The 15,307-nt window shown below is 37.1% G+C and overlaps 2 protein-coding genes and 1 pseudogene across 2 annotated transcripts; all 3 read right to left on the bottom strand.

Moving 5' to 3' along the window:
• Positions 1–652: 652 nt before the first annotated feature.
• LOC140809106 (uncharacterized) lies at positions 653–1,219 on the bottom strand (annotated as a pseudogene).
• A 670-nt stretch (positions 1,220–1,889) lies between these two features.
• Positions 1,890–4,483, bottom strand: LOC140810188 (thioredoxin M3, chloroplastic-like). The gene is made up of 2 exons (XM_073168054.1): positions 4,055–4,483; positions 1,890–2,432 (listed from the first exon to the last, which is right to left on the bottom strand). Exons 1-2 carry the CDS (start codon positions 4,251–4,253, stop codon positions 2,113–2,115), a joined length of 519 nt encoding a protein of 172 aa, XP_073024155.1. The 5' UTR covers positions 4,254–4,483; the 3' UTR covers positions 1,890–2,112.
• A 3,841-nt stretch (positions 4,484–8,324) lies between these two features.
• LOC140809320 (methylcrotonoyl-CoA carboxylase beta chain, mitochondrial) lies at positions 8,325–13,639 on the bottom strand. Its single transcript, XM_073166909.1, has 10 exons — positions 13,369–13,639; positions 13,050–13,169; positions 11,586–12,020; positions 11,279–11,369; positions 10,952–11,184; positions 10,682–10,846; positions 10,443–10,517; positions 9,499–9,630; positions 8,785–8,841; positions 8,325–8,710 (listed from the first exon to the last, which is right to left on the bottom strand). Exons 1-10 carry the CDS (start codon positions 13,564–13,566, stop codon positions 8,507–8,509), a joined length of 1,710 nt encoding a protein of 569 aa, XP_073023010.1. The 5' UTR covers positions 13,567–13,639; the 3' UTR covers positions 8,325–8,506.
• Between the last annotated feature and the right edge of the window lie 1,668 nt (positions 13,640–15,307).

Here is a 15,307-nt window from a genome sequence, read left to right on the forward strand (position 1 = left end):
ATACATAGCATTCAGACAATGTAGTAAATTACAATACAAAAATTTTACCCATCACTCACATTTTTATAAATATATAGATATAGATATAAATTATTTTTAGAGTTAAAGTTAATTTTTTTTACAGAAACTCCGAACATTTTGTTGTAGTTTGTATCTATTGTTTGGATAATATGCGATGGTGCAACTATATTAAATACTAATAAAATATACACATGCAATGCATGTGCTATTATTATTTTTAATTTGATCAAATAATACTAAATAATTAACACAAAATTGTTTTCGATTTAGAAAAGTTGTTCGATTTAGAAGGAAAGTTTTATTTTGATTTTTTTCTATTTAAAATATATATGGAGTGACTTGAAAATGTTTTAAGTATGGTAAGAAGGGTAATTATGAAATTAAATATTTTGGTGTTTTCAAAGGTATTTATTCTAAGGTCCTCACACTTAATATAATAGTATAGATAGTATAGAAGTATAGATGTGTGTGATTTGTATAATTATATACGAATTTATAAATACTCATACAAGCTCGCGTTAGAGGCGGATGCATGAATTAAAATTATTACTGGTTTTCCCACTTCATGCTAAACTGGAAGTAGTTGCAAAAAGAGGAACCGTCATCTTTCGTGCTATAATCGATATCAAAGTTAATAGGAATCTCCCATAAATTTTCTGGTGGAAGACGTGTTAAGAGGAAAACCACCACCAGCCAACTCCAGCAACTTCACCAGTTGTCCCTTCAACCCATTTAGATCTCCTGGTTGCACCCATGTCAAGTCATTCTGGTCACAAAACATAAGAGTGATGATTGATCAAATGTCGTTTACGACACCGGAAGGAATAACTAGTATTATCATGTATCCTCGTTGGCCAAGAATATGAAGAGCAGGAGCAAAATCAACATCTCCTGAGATCAGCATGGTGGATGATGGTGGAGGGCATGCAAAAAGGAACATGTCGACCAAGATTGCTTTGTCAGCTGCGTCTTTCCGTCTATTAGCTAGGGACGTCTATGAGTTTGACACAAGTTCTTTGGCATCCTTCTCCTAGGAAAGGCATTGAAATCCCCATATGCAGAAAACATTGTGACAGCACCATCGATGACTGGATGGACTCACAAGGCCATCCTAATGTTACTCAGGCCGCACATCACTCGGAACGGGACAGTTTATCTTAATCATTAGCTTATTTTTAACCCATCTAATCACTTCCATTATTTATCTCAATCTTAATTTTTCAAACTCACCACCACTTTCCTTCCACCGACCGCCGACCGCCGATTCCGGCCAACCACCGCCAGCCGTCGCTTCCGGCCGATCACCGACCTGCCGCCGGACCGCCGCTGGCTGTAAGACCACCTCTGTCGCCGGGCCATCGCAGGACCACTCATATACTTAAAAAATCATACCAAACATAATATTGTTTTACATCATATATTAATTTTATATCACAATTATTTTTTTTATCATTTACGTACTAATCATTAGTTTATTTTATCTTTCCAACCAAACGTAGCCTAAAAATTATACAAAATTATACGCAACTCGTAAACTATCGAATAACAAGAAAAAAATCGAATATATTTGAGTTAAGCTTGATTAATAATTTTCAAATCAGCTCAAAAAAATTGCAAGAAATATTTATTGAATCCGGTTCAATAACTTGCAAATAGACCGCATCCCATAGTTAGAAGTGATGGGTTCTTATCATTTCATTAATTCTCTCCAATTGAATCTTCTATATTTGGTTACAATTCAGGTGCAGTTGTGCATTAAAATTTAGTTCTCATCATTTACATTGACTTTCCTTACAAGTTAACATTTCAAATTTCAAATCAGTAAATGTTGGAGTTCTACAAAATATGTGATAAATTTACAGGAAAGCTATACAAGCCCAAAACACATAATATTTCTGCAGATCCCACTTGGTTGAAAGCAGTAACCAAGCAACTGATTTCAGTTTACATTCTTGAAACAGTACTCACAAGTTTACCCAGGAGTGGAGATGCTGTAACAAGAGTCCTAGACAGTGGTAACACGACAATGTACATAAAATTCATAGACTCGCACTCAGCACGATCGACGTCCTATCAAACATTTGCAGAGATTTATGAAGCCAGAACCCTTTCAATAGCGGCCATATAGAACTCCTTGGGCATGGTGCCCATAACAGATTCACGTTTTACGCCATTTTTAAACAACAATACCACCGGTACAGCTTTAATCTCATAGTTCTCCGCAACCTGTGGATCACAATCTGCATCCAGGACAAAGCATTTTAGTTTTCCAGAGTAGCCTGTTGCTATTTCCTCGATTACACGATGAACCACGTTGCAGGGCTCGTACCAACCGGCGTAAAATTCAACGAGCACTGGGGTATCGCTGTTTAAAATCAGTTTATCCCACGAGTTTCCAGTAACGACTGAAGCTGCATCCAAAGTAAAGCCATTTAGAAAAGATTTAATTAATTCTAAGCCATTTTCAGGCTAAAAGCAGTTGGCATTTTTATTTCTTGTAGTACCACACTCGAAAGCAGGGATGCAATTGGCGAACCACGAGGACAATTTACTATGTTTCTTTGATTGAAATGATTTTTTAAATTTCATCATATATCAGACTGGGAAACCATAAGATGATAAATTAAAGAAAAAACTAACTATGAAGGAGGCAGCATTAGTTCATTCCTCACGACGTATCTTCCAGCCCGAATTCTCTACGACAAACCGAACAACCCAATTATGCCCCCCATTAAACAACGAATGAACGCTTTTTTTGACCCAATCATTGTAACCAAATAAGATAATTAAACATGCAAACATATAAAGGTGTCACTATCTATTGCATTAAATTAATTTGTGGGGTAAATAGCTCCAAAATCCTAGAATCCAACAGCATATTCCAGATAACCAAATATAAGAAGAAAACAGAAAGTTTCTACTAGGAGTTGTCAACTCCAAAGAATCACATAACCAGATGCAAAAATCACAAGTCATGACTCACACATATATATTAGAAACAACTTTAAAATAAAATCAAAGAGATTTGAAACCTGAATATGTTCCATGTATCTACATTTCACAGCATTCACATGTTTTAACAGCTCGCTGTATATACAATTTGCATTTGTTTAATCTTGAGTATGATAACAATCTTTAAGGAAACAAAATGACAGACAAGGAAACTAATTGTATTGAAGTTCAAGACTGAAAGTTATTTAGCTACTCAGCATAAGGTCGTTAATCACAACAGAGAAACAGAGGGTCCCGATTTCAAGGGCTGCAGCAAAGGATGCAATGGAGAACATATAAAGTTGAGGTGAAATAACCATCAAGTGTATGAACCAAAATATTTTGCAACAGATATGACGATTTCCATACAACACAAGATTTCAAAACAACAGTAGAAACTCAGAATACTTATATTTTATAAATTGTAGGAACTAATCAATTTAAAACCAAGGATTTCAGATTCTTACAAGATCACATGCTTCCAGAATTACAAGTCATCTAGATGCAAACTCGGTTAGAAACAGCTATACACATATTTAAAGCTAACTATCGGGCTTACCGCTGAATCCACAATCATGCCACAAGAGGCTAGCCTTCTTAAATTACCAATGAAGTATAGATAAAGAAAATCAGTCAATCAACTCAACATAAGTCTGGTTTTCTTTTGCAGATTCCAAGTCTACCATAACATTTATACAATAACAAAACTATGTTTCTTTAAGCCACATTTACAATGAATCTGGGCTGATTTTCACATGGTCTCATCATAAACATCAGCTGTTAATTTGAAGCTTCTGTCAACTCCATTATCCCGCTGATCATCACGAGCTATAAAGTTTCAAAGTCAACACTTAAGATCAATATCCAGTCATGCAGGCCGCTATCTCACGAGACCATTATACAATCTAGAGATCATTCTCTCTTGAATCCAGATAGATGAATGAAAATCGAAATTCAAGCCCAACAAATCGATTGAAAAAAAAAAGGAAAACAAAAAAAAAACCGCATTTCTTGAATAATTTGAGCCGGGTATTCTGCATACCTTTGGTGTCACGAAGGCAGGAAACCCATAACCGTGAGTGCGACTTCCGGGCGTCCCCGATTCTCTTCCCTGGCAGAAACGAAAGCCCGAATCGATAACTGGGATGCGATTGTCCCACTGAGATCAACGAAACGGCTGCAAATCGAGGACCTGTGACAGAAAATGGAAGAACAGAGCAACAAGAACTGCGCGATGCCATTTCAAGCGCAACAAGTGGCTCAACAAAACCACCCCCTTCGAAAAATCTAAATGAGGCCGTGTGATCCGTGCACAAATGTATGGATATACACACACATTTCGAGAAATACGTTTGTTTTAAATCGCCGCGTGCGCATTTGGATCGAAGAAAGGAAGCGATTGGGATGAAAACAACGTCGATCCGAACAATATAGTGGGGATGCGGCGGGTGACAAGAATTTGGCACGTGGTGCTGTCGACTACAATTTCTTTGTTCTCACTTTTTTTTTCCCCAGAATTTTTGTTTCGATTAATCTAAAATTTCACTATAAACTTGTGTTTATTTCAAAGAACTTTTTATCAAATACGATGTCAAGCTGATATTTGTAGGCAAATTATTAATTGAAAGTAGCTAAAAAATTATTAATTTAATAATTCTAGTGGGATTTTCCGAACTGTTTAAAATATGTAGGGCTTATAATTTTAAGTGAAAATATAAGGATGAATTGAAATTTATCTTTGTTTTCTTACCTAATGTTTGTAGCATATGGCTATTTATCGGATGAACCTCATGTTAATAGGATTTTTGACTTTTCGAGAATTGTTGGAGTATATAAAAGTTCGCCATGCTTTATGTAAAATCATTTGATATGACAAAATCCAATGTTCAGATTTTCGCCTCTGGGTTAAACTTTCCATCCCCATGCACCAAAATGGTCGAGGTTCATGCCTGACCACCTCAGTATGGTGTCATTTCTGGGTCCACATATATGAGATACATTACTTGGGAATCATGGAATGTCATTTAGCTCACGTTGAGATGATGTGACTAGACTAGAGGCAGTCTGAGTTGTCAAATGTGTCCATGTCATAGGACGGGGTAGGGGATGGACGATTATCTTGCCATAAGTAACAATCGTGCACTGAAAACAAGGTAATCATTACGTTTATCTCTAGAAATACCCAAATTTTATTAATTGTGAATCATTCAATTCACTTGCTATTTCTCATAAATGCTATCTACATTCCATACATTGCATTTTTCCTCGTGAAATACACTTTTCCTACTCGAGCGTTGGAGCGGTCACATCGAAAAACTTTTTGACACCCCATTTACGTTCTTTGTTCTCTGAGTGTGAAGATTGTTCAACCCGAGGACCACCAGCCCGGTCTACCACGCGCAAGAATTCACCTGGCCCGGTAAAATAGTCTACTTAGCTCACTCGATTTATCCGATTATCATCATTAACGTCGTCGGTAGGAAATCAAATCTAGGATGTATATATGATTTCCATCGAAAACTCAGTTAGAAGGGAGGATTCCAGAAGAGAGCCCTCGGACTCTGAGGTTTCCAAAGGGAATCTAACCCCTTAGCAATCTTTTACAATCAATCCAGAGCAGTTAGACCAATTGATAATTGTGGCTATCTAGAAAGCTATTGCAGAAACAATACCTCTCGGTAGCACTTGCGTGAATCGAGAAGAAGGGTCAGAGGATGAGTCTCCTATTCGGGACAAAGTGAAGGAGGAGGAAAGCTCTTAAGAATGTTCAAAGGCCCTTACCATAGCCGATGAATTGGAAGACTTTAGAAAGAAGATGAATAAGTTGGAAGGATATATAGATTGGGTCATCCCGATATTACACTTGGCTAAATCGGAGTTTCCACGATTCTCTGGAGATTATCTTAAAGAATGATTCAGAAGGTGGAGCAACTCTTTGAATACCAAGATACCGCATAAACACAAAAGTGGCATTAGCCTCCTTTCACCCCGAAGGTGAGGCCAATCAATGGTGGCAATGGTAACGTAAAGCTTTTAAAGAAGAGGGTGAGGAAGAGAATTCTGGGCAAGGTTCGGTCCAGCAGAACGCGAAAACTTTGATAATGCACCGTCTAGATTCAAAAAACGAGATCATTATGTGATTGTCCGAGTGAATTTGAGAGGCTGGGACATCAAGTACAAGGGTGGGCACGTAAGGCGTTGGTTGGAACTTTTACGGGCGGTCTCAAACTGGAGATAGTTGATGGCATTCATATCTTCAAACCAAACTCTTATAAGGAAGCCATTAGCCTTGCTAGCTCGCCAAAGGAAAACCACGAGATTTCATCGATGAAAGAATAGCAAATACATTGCAATTGCGAATTCCCACCAAACCTTTTAGTGTTAAGGTGGCAAATGGTGTACCCTTGAAGAGCCGAGGGAGATTTGAAAATTTCAAAGTAAAACTCCAAGGTATTCTGTTTTCTCTCATCCTATATGTCCTACTGCTTATTGGGTTGCATCTGGTGCTAGGTGTACATTGGTTGGAGCAACTAGTTGGAAGCAACTGACCATGGAATACCAATGAAATAACCAACAACAAAGGTTACAAGCCATCATAAAAACCATTTCCAAGAATATTCGACAAGGGAGTTCGGTGTTTGCAATGTGTATCCAAACAACCATCGATCCTTCATCCTTGGAAGTCCATCCTGATATGCAGAAACTATTGAGTAACTTTTCTAACTTGTTTCAAGAACCCACCAAACTTCCACCTACAAGATAATTCAAGCATTATATCAACTTGAAGGAAGGGACCGAGCCCATCAATGTGCGACCTTACATGTAGGCCAATTTTCAAAAAGCTGAAATAGAAAAACAAGTTCATGACAAGTTAAAATTGGAACTAGCTGCGCATGGATCTAAACATTCTGCGGCTAGGGCATTGGAAAAATGGTTCGGTTGTTCGAGGGGCCTATCAGGAGCGTATGATTTCTTCGTTGGTAGATGGGTAAATTGGCCTTGGAAACCTATAGTGTCTAAGCAATGCATACTGCCGAAACATAGGTTCATTTTGTGGTTGCTTGCACATCGGAAGTTGCTTACTCGAGATAGATTGGGTTACTTAAGTGATAAAGCGTGTGTTCTATGCAATACCGATGATGAATCTGCCAATCACTTGTTCTTCAGATGCAAGCTATCTGATGCAATCTGGACTGCTATTCGATCTTGGCTTGGAATGAAAAAGTTGATGGGCTCTCCTACATCGGTCCTTGCTGCGTTCAGGGGAGTTTATCGTGGTAGCTCGAGCTTGAATAAGATGAGGTGTGTGGCGCTGACTGCAACTGTCTATCATATTTGGAGCATAAGAAATAGGGTCATGTTCGAGAATGAAGTGCCGAATATTGCTGGAACAATCGCGAAGATAAAGATTCATGTTTTAAGAAGCCTACCAAACTCGATAGACATGATGGATAATTTACTGTGATTGTTGGTTCATCGTTTAAATTGCGTTTTATGTTTTCTATGATTGTTGTTTGCCCTAGTGTGGTTTAGATCGCTCTTTATGATTCTCCTGGGTATTCCCAGTGTATTTGTACTAGACATCTCTTTTACCTAATTTTAATGAATTTTCATTAAAAAAAAAAAAAATTGGAACTCATTAGATCTGGAACCAGTCCCTTTTCATCTCCTGTTTTATTGGTAAAAAACAAGGATGGTTCTTGGAGTTTTTACACGGACTAACATGCACTCAGAGTCATACCTATGTTGAACGAGTCCTGCGGCGAAAGAAAAAAGGGCCATCTTGAGGAGGTGACGGGACGACACTGGCCGACGAGTGGTGGATAAGAACTGCCGCAGATTTGAAATTGAAGGATATACAACTACATGCCTACTGAATACGAAAGATAAATGAAGCAAATTGATTTGTTTGCTGATTGGATTGAGCCTTTTTTAATTGATTCATCAGTAATAAAATGTTGATCGCAACAAGGTAAACATATTGTGATTGTGATCATATTTCTCATTCTTTATATCATATTCAAAATCAAAATCAAAGACATATCTTTATCTGATACAAATTAATGAAAAATATGTCGAACAATTTTTTTTAATAATATATATAATATATATTAAATTAGGCGACCGGTTTTTTAACAACTTCAGAATACATCACTTCGCTAAAAAACGAGGCGATAAACGACCACCCATGACGCTATTAGACGATCCTAAGCGACCCTTTTTAGAACACCGACTTTGAACAAGTCTTGTTATTTTTGTTGACAACAGTTAGTGGCCTTATTTTTAAGATTTGATTGTTATTTCTCTTTCTATTAAGCTCTTCTAAGTAGAACTATGTTTTAGCATCATCGTCTTTGGTTGGTAACTATTATTCTTGGCAATGTTTTGCTACGACACAGAGCAGTACACTCCGTGCTATATGAGATATGATAGACCAACTAATTGTCATCTAACAGTATAGCATTGGATGTCCACAATCTCCGAAAAACGGGTATTACATTCTGAAAACCCCGAATTTAGTATCCTCAGGCTTACGATTTGTGGAAGCAGCAACACAGAGGCCTAAGATCTTTCTGGTATCTGCCGGATCAATCACACCATCGTCCCAAAGTCTTGCTGACGAATAATAGGCGCTGCCCTCTCGATCATACGCCTCCACAACACCGGCCTTGAATTTCTCCTCCTCTTCCTCGCTCCACTGCAGATGTTATACCTGTTAGTATATTTCACCTACAGAGTACAACCTGTTGCGAAGAATAAGAATTTGCGAACCTGGATTCCAGCCTTTTTCTTGTTTGCTCGTTCTATCTGAGACAGCACACCAGCAGCCTGAAAAAAAGTCATTTGGAACTTGAGAATGATGTTCTACTAGGCTTCAATTGGGTGAGTTTTCTACACGCATGCGTGGACGTAAAAGAAAGTTAACAAGTTAGAATCAACTCATTTTACTAATTTTGCTTTTTAATTTTTAAGACATTAAGGCAAAATTGGGTGCCCCATGCTAGTTATGTCTAGATGGTGTCTGTTCTGTCTAGTTTACTAGTGTCTTGGTTAGAGAGTTTTGCAGCAGCCCCTATACTGCAATATCATTTCTCCCTTGATAATAATACATGTTTTTTTAACGAGTTAGTTTCATGCACTTTAGGATCTTCTAGAATTCGTGGAATTTTCCCTTTAAATTCGATCTTCGTCCGCAACATGTTGCTTCAATCAATTTTCACCAACAGAGTACATCCTATGTCCTTTTTGTATCATGTGGTACTATCAAATGAAATCTTTAATTCAAAAAAAAAAACATTCCTAAAAAGTTTGTCTACAAATCTAGCTAGTTCATGACACTCATAAACGGTAAAAACCGGTTTCACAAGAATTGAGGTTTCAGATGATTCAAGCCAATCCAGTTATGAAATTTCAAGCAATTCAAACAAGGAAAATCTTGAAAATGATGCCGCCAGTTAACAAATAAAAGGAAAGGGAAGAGGCTACCTGAGGTCCACCCATCACAGATATTCTGGCATTAGGCCAAAAAAACATGAAGTTAGGGCTGTATGCACGTCCACACATTGCATAATTTCCAGCTCCAAAGCTTCCACCTACAATAATTGTAATCTTGGGAACCTGCGCAAGTTCAGTTTATAGAAAATTAGGTGCAGGTGGATTTCATTTCCCATTTGCACTTCATAAAGGACATAACTGAAATAAATCAAACGAAAAAAACATAAAAGAGCAACAAAACCAGGTCCACTTTAATGCCGCCTAGGCGCTAGGCGCCACGTGACCGCACCGAAAGGTTCTAGGCGGACAGCATATGCGGCAAGGGCGCCTAGGCGCTCTTAGGCGGGTCTAGGCGGTTCAAGGCGGGCCTAGGCGTTTAAAGTTATTTTGGGAAATTTTTTTTGGGTTTTTAATTTTTGAAAGCTGAATTAAATTATAACATGACATAAGAAAGAATTATAGGTCTGTGCTTTTAATTTTTTGGGATTAAAAGCCCAATTAAAACCACGATTTGTTGGCTTGCGCTTGCTTGCTTCTGCACACATAAGAAAATCGAACCAGACCCTAAAAGTAATTTTTTTCTTTATTTTGATCTCTTTTGCATTGCCTATTATTCTGATCCGCCTTAAGCAGGAGGAATGAACCAAATGTCAATTGGATTTTAATAAAGTTTGGGCTGAAATTTAGTTTAAGAACTATTACAAGTCTCTTGATGCCGTGGAATCCGCCTAGCGACGCCTAGTCCTCGCCTAGGCTGCCTAGGCTCTAGGCGCTAGTCTGACGTCCAACTAGCGCCTAGCGAATTTTAGAACCATGAATTTTGGTAAAGGAGAGTTCGCGTGAGCCATTAAAGGATGTGCCAGGAATGCAAATTCTCCAGCGGGCAGAAAGGCCAGAAGAAGCAAGCTTATAGCAAACGACTTAGATAAACTAACCTTTGCACAAGATACTGCCATCACCATTTTAGCCCCGGATTTAGCTATACCATTTGCCTCAGATTTAGAACCAACCTGCAACACATTGCGAGATCATCTTATTTTTAAAAATCTAGAAGGTACACATTTTTTTTAAAAAAAAAAAAGAAGAAGAAAAAAGCTCATTAACAAAAAGGGGTAACTGGCCTCATCGCTATCTGCTAAATTCAATTACTACAAAAGAAAGATGTACCGCATACCATAAATCCTGTGATGTTTTGAAGAAAGATTAATGGGATGTTACGTTGAGTACACAGCTCAATGAAATGGGTTCCTTTTAAAGCAGATTCATTGAATAATATCCCATTGTTCCCAATTATTCCAACAGGTTGCCCGAAAATTCTAGCAAAGCCTGTCACAAGCGTCTGTTTACGATAAAAGCAAATATAAAATATCAAGATTTAAGAGACAAACAAAAGTATTGGCAAAACAAAGAAGAGTTTGAAATTAAAAATAAAAAAAGGCCTCACAGTGCCATACAGTTTCTTGAATTCATCAAATTCACTTCCGTCAACAACCCGTGAAATAATTGATCGGATGTCAAATGACTGCTTGAGGTCAGTCGGCGCAATAGAACGAAGTTCCTTAACATCATACAGTGGCTCCTTATATTCAGATACTGTATTGTGTGATCCATCAAAACTCCCAGCCATATGTAGATTTTTCACTATATTCCTTCCTATAGCTAGTGCATGCTCTTCGTCTACAAAATAGAAAAACCAGTAAGTCAATCAGTGAAAAGTAAGGTTTAGAGTCATGACTTCAAAAGACCCAATATGAAGAGAAGAAATGATTACCTTGAGCAAAGTAATCCGAGACACCCGATGTCCTACAGTGAACTGTAGCACCCCCCAAATCTTCCGCAGAAACTTCCTCTCCCGTAGCAGCCTGAGTTTTTTCAGTAATTATGTTAAAAGAAAGCCATGAATAGTTTTCCTGCTAAATGTCACAAGCACACTACTGAATCGTGAGAGCAAACATTGCATCAATTCTACAAGCTGATGTACTCATATAATACATCTGTCATACTTTCTTTTAACAATCTGGAATTGCAGAAAGTAAAATTGCACAGGAGGTTTTGAGGCGCTAAAATCTTTAACTAACCTTCACTAGCGGAGGCCCAGCAAGAAAAATGGTACCATTTCCTTTGACCATTACACTTTCATCAGCCATAGCAGGTATATAAGCCCCACCAGCCGTGCAAGAACCAAGCACCAATGCAATTTGTGGAATACCTTCTGCAGACATCACAGCTTGATTATAGAAAATTCTTCCAAAATTTTCTTTGTCGGGAAAGACCTCGGCCTGCTTTGGAAGGAAAGCACCTCCACTATCCACAAGATACATACAGGGCAGTCTGCATTGAGCAGCAATCTCCTGTGCCCTAAGATGTTTCTTGATAGTGATGGGATAGTATGTCCCACCCTTCACAGTGGGGTCATTTGCCACAAACATGCAGAGATTTCCATGCACGGGACCAATTCCAGTAATTATTCCACCAGATGGCAATAAGTCTTCATATAGTTCATGGCCAGCGAGCTAATGTTTAAAAAACCGTGAAATCATATGCGTTACATTCCAATATCAATTCATAACCCAGTATTAAAAGTTATGAATAAGTAGTTTAGAAGTTCTTCGTGGAACAGACACTAACATGCACCGATGCATGCACACACTGCACTAAATTACCAGTTTCGGAAACACTATAAAAGCCAAAAGGCATTTGACTTGCATTGAAGATTACTGTAACCATAATTAATGGGTATGCGTTCCATGAACATTTCTGAAAAATATTTTAAATAAGTACTTTTAAAACTAAAATGGGATATAAGTGGCAAAACTACAACCATCATGGACAGAAATATATGATGTAAAAGAATGAAAAGCATAATCACATGCTAAACAAAGTGTATTATAAAATGGATTTTGCAGATAAGCTAACAAAGCAAAAAAATTCCTATTCAACACATCTCTGCTTCATGTGTCATGTCAATTGGGGAGCATTTGCCATTTGGGAACAAGTGAAGGCATGCAACAGAATAATCTGGTCCAGGATGCACCTCATCACAAGGAGTGCTCAGGGGCCGGTATATAACTAAAGAAGGGAAATGCTGCAGAATCGCCCAAAGAAATTGATAGACCATCCACCAACAGGATGAGCCTTACTCAAGGACGCCTTTAAAATACTCAAAAGTAACTCAAACACTGGAAAAAATGTAGCCATCAACCGGATGGTTTTACATGGCTATGTTAAGGTATCCACTCAGTATCTTTACATCCCATTACTTAGTATTCTCCAGCTTCAACTTTACTCGGGATTCTATTGCCAAGAATAGCATGTATACTAAGATTAAAGAAAAAATACTTATAAACGTCTGGAATCAATGAATGCAGGAATAATCACACTACACTACCGTGTCTTCATATCGACACCCTTAGAGTCTTTAACTCCAAATCCGAAAGAAAGATATAGCAACAAGAACCAGAACCATATTTCTCTTCGAACTATCGACAATTCATTTTTTTGCTAGGTGCTAAATGATTTCTTAAAATCAGGGAAAAATAAACCTGGGAAAACTCGAGGAACGAAGAACCAGGATCGATCAAACGATCAATTCTCTCTCTGGGAAGAAGCTTATTCCTTTTTCTGTTCCTTTTCACAGCCTCTGCTCCTCCACCATTCATCACCTATTCCACCAAAACAAAGCATTTATTTCGATTTTATAGCAGCTCAAAACCAGTATGATCTCTCTCTTTTCACACGAAGTATGATTCCGCTAGAAAATCAATCAACAGTATCCAAAAACGGATTCTTTGCCTCACAAATTCAAAAAATTATTTACCAAGAACACACGCACATGGCACACATGCATTGGAAATGCGATACCTGTTGAATATTGGAATGAAGCTGGGACACAAGGCCCTCCATTATTGCCGAATTGCTGGCAAACAAATCGGAGCTCCGGTCCAATGTGTCGGGTAGGATACCCGAGCAGAAGCTTCGGGTTGGTTCGGCGATCGATTCCGGGTACCCCCATCTCCCCGAAGCCGATGATGAGATTTTGCGGACAAATTTACTCAACATTTCGATTTCTCGCTTCAGCACTCAAACGGCGCCGTTTTTTAGATTCTCAAAGTGAGTCCATAGAAGCTGTGCTTAGATGCACAGGTGGCGTCAACTTGTCAGTCATATCCAAATAAATTAAATTATTATCATCATACATAATTTATTTTTTATATAAAAGATATATTTAAATAAAAAAAATGAAATTAAATCCTGAAAGATTTTTATAGCGAGCGTATTTAATAAGATATTTTAAAAAAAATTAACGGTGTGTTTGGCAACTAGAATTTAAGAGGATTACGTGGGATTTAGATTTCAAAATCTTATTTTTACTGTTTGGCAAGGTGATTCAAAAAAAAGATTCAGATTTGTTTAAAATTTTATGGAATTTCGTGGGATTTTAATGAGTATATCCAAATCCCATCAAATTTGATAAGATTTGGTGGGATTTGGATTTTAAAAACATACAATTACTTTTTTATCCAATACATCATTCTCATCAACAAATCATTCTTCACCAAAAGTTTCTACATGGTTAAGACTTTTTTTTCATTTTAACTTTTGTTTAGAAGTTGAAAGATTTCGTTTAAATGCTATAAGTTTCGTGTGTTATTTACTGATTAATATAATAAAAATTATAATAATTACCAAAGCTCTTTTTACGTTTAATAATTAAGTTTATGTTAAAGTTTGAAGTTGCTTGATGATTTTTTAATTATATTTATGTACACTGATTAGTAAATAATAATTAATTTTTGAATTTACAAACACAAATAATAGAGAAGAATTATTAATTTTTAAATTTCTTTGGGTTATTTATGTTTATATGATTTATAAGGATAGTTTAGTAAAATTTTAAAATTCCAAATTCTAATCTTTTTTCTCCAAACAAGAAATGTATTTGTAAATATCATTTTTAAATTTTAAACCTAGCACCAAATGGAATTTCAAATATTTGAATTTTCAAATCCAATTCTAAATCCAATTCCAAATCACATGAAATCATCCTAAATCCTAGTTGTCAATCACACTGTAAATTACCATTTTGTTGCTTGATTTTCTTGTTTGGTTTAGTTTTGTATATAAATACATTTCTATATTGTAATTATATTATTAGATGCAAAATAACCACTATTTTTTATAACATGAGAACTCATAGTTCGATTATTGATAATCGAACTATGGATGTGTTTGCACAGAAAAATTATTACAGGCATGTCATTCATGAAATCGTATCAAAGTTTTGAATAATATGACTATTACAATCAATTTTTGTGAATCTCGATTTGATTGTTAGTTTTTGTTCAATTCTTCTGAGCAGTTTGGCCACATTCCACCATGATCGATCATGGATGATGGATCAACTTCCCTAGTCATGCACATATCAGATATTTAAGTCGCCCAACTCATGTAGTCAATTTGACTATTTATATACATTTGCTGCCGACTTTGGCCAATTTAAAGATTCGGCATGAAGCCCAGATTCTACTTGACATCTTCTGCCTCCCGATAACAGCTCACATCATCCAAGTGAATTCCTACAATGATAATCTTCTTAGCCCAAACATCTTATAAGTCACCAATCTTCAAACTTTCACCTTCGCGTAAACAAACTTAAGAATATTTTCATTTTCGCATCTTCATTCCTCAAATCTTTTTTTTACTGCATTCATTCTCCCTTACATTCAATAGTCCAACCGTTACTTAAGCTCCTCCAGTGGTGTTTCTTTTTTCCCGACTCCTGTAATCCACCCAAATTCGT

The sequence above is a fragment of the Primulina eburnea genome, chromosome 13 (genome assembly GCF_022965805.1).
Source record: "Primulina eburnea isolate SZY01 chromosome 13, ASM2296580v1, whole genome shotgun sequence".
Lineage (NCBI taxonomy): Eukaryota > Viridiplantae > Streptophyta > Magnoliopsida > Lamiales > Gesneriaceae > Primulina > Primulina eburnea.

Excerpts from the sequence above, each read along its gene's own strand:
- LOC140809320 (XM_073166909.1), bottom strand. The coding sequence starts at position 13,566 with ATGTTGAGTAAATTTGTCCGCAAAATCTCATCATCGGCTTCGGGGAGA. Across the intron at positions 11,185-11,278 it reads CTCGGATTACTTTGCTCAAG|ACGAAGAGCATGCACTAGCT; the intron begins GTAATCATTTCT and ends TCTATTTTGTAG. Across the intron at positions 10,518-10,681 it reads AAAACATCACAGGATTTATG|GTTGGTTCTAAATCTGAGGC; the intron begins GTATGCGGTACA and ends AATGTGTTGCAG.
- LOC140810188 (XM_073168054.1), bottom strand. The coding sequence starts at position 4,253 with ATGGCATCGCGCAGTTCTTGTTGCTCTGTTCTTCCATTTTCTGTCACA. Across the intron at positions 2,433-4,054 it reads CTGCCTTCGTGACACCAAAG|CTTCAGTCGTTACTGGAAAC; the intron begins GTATGCAGAATA and ends CTTTGGATGCAG.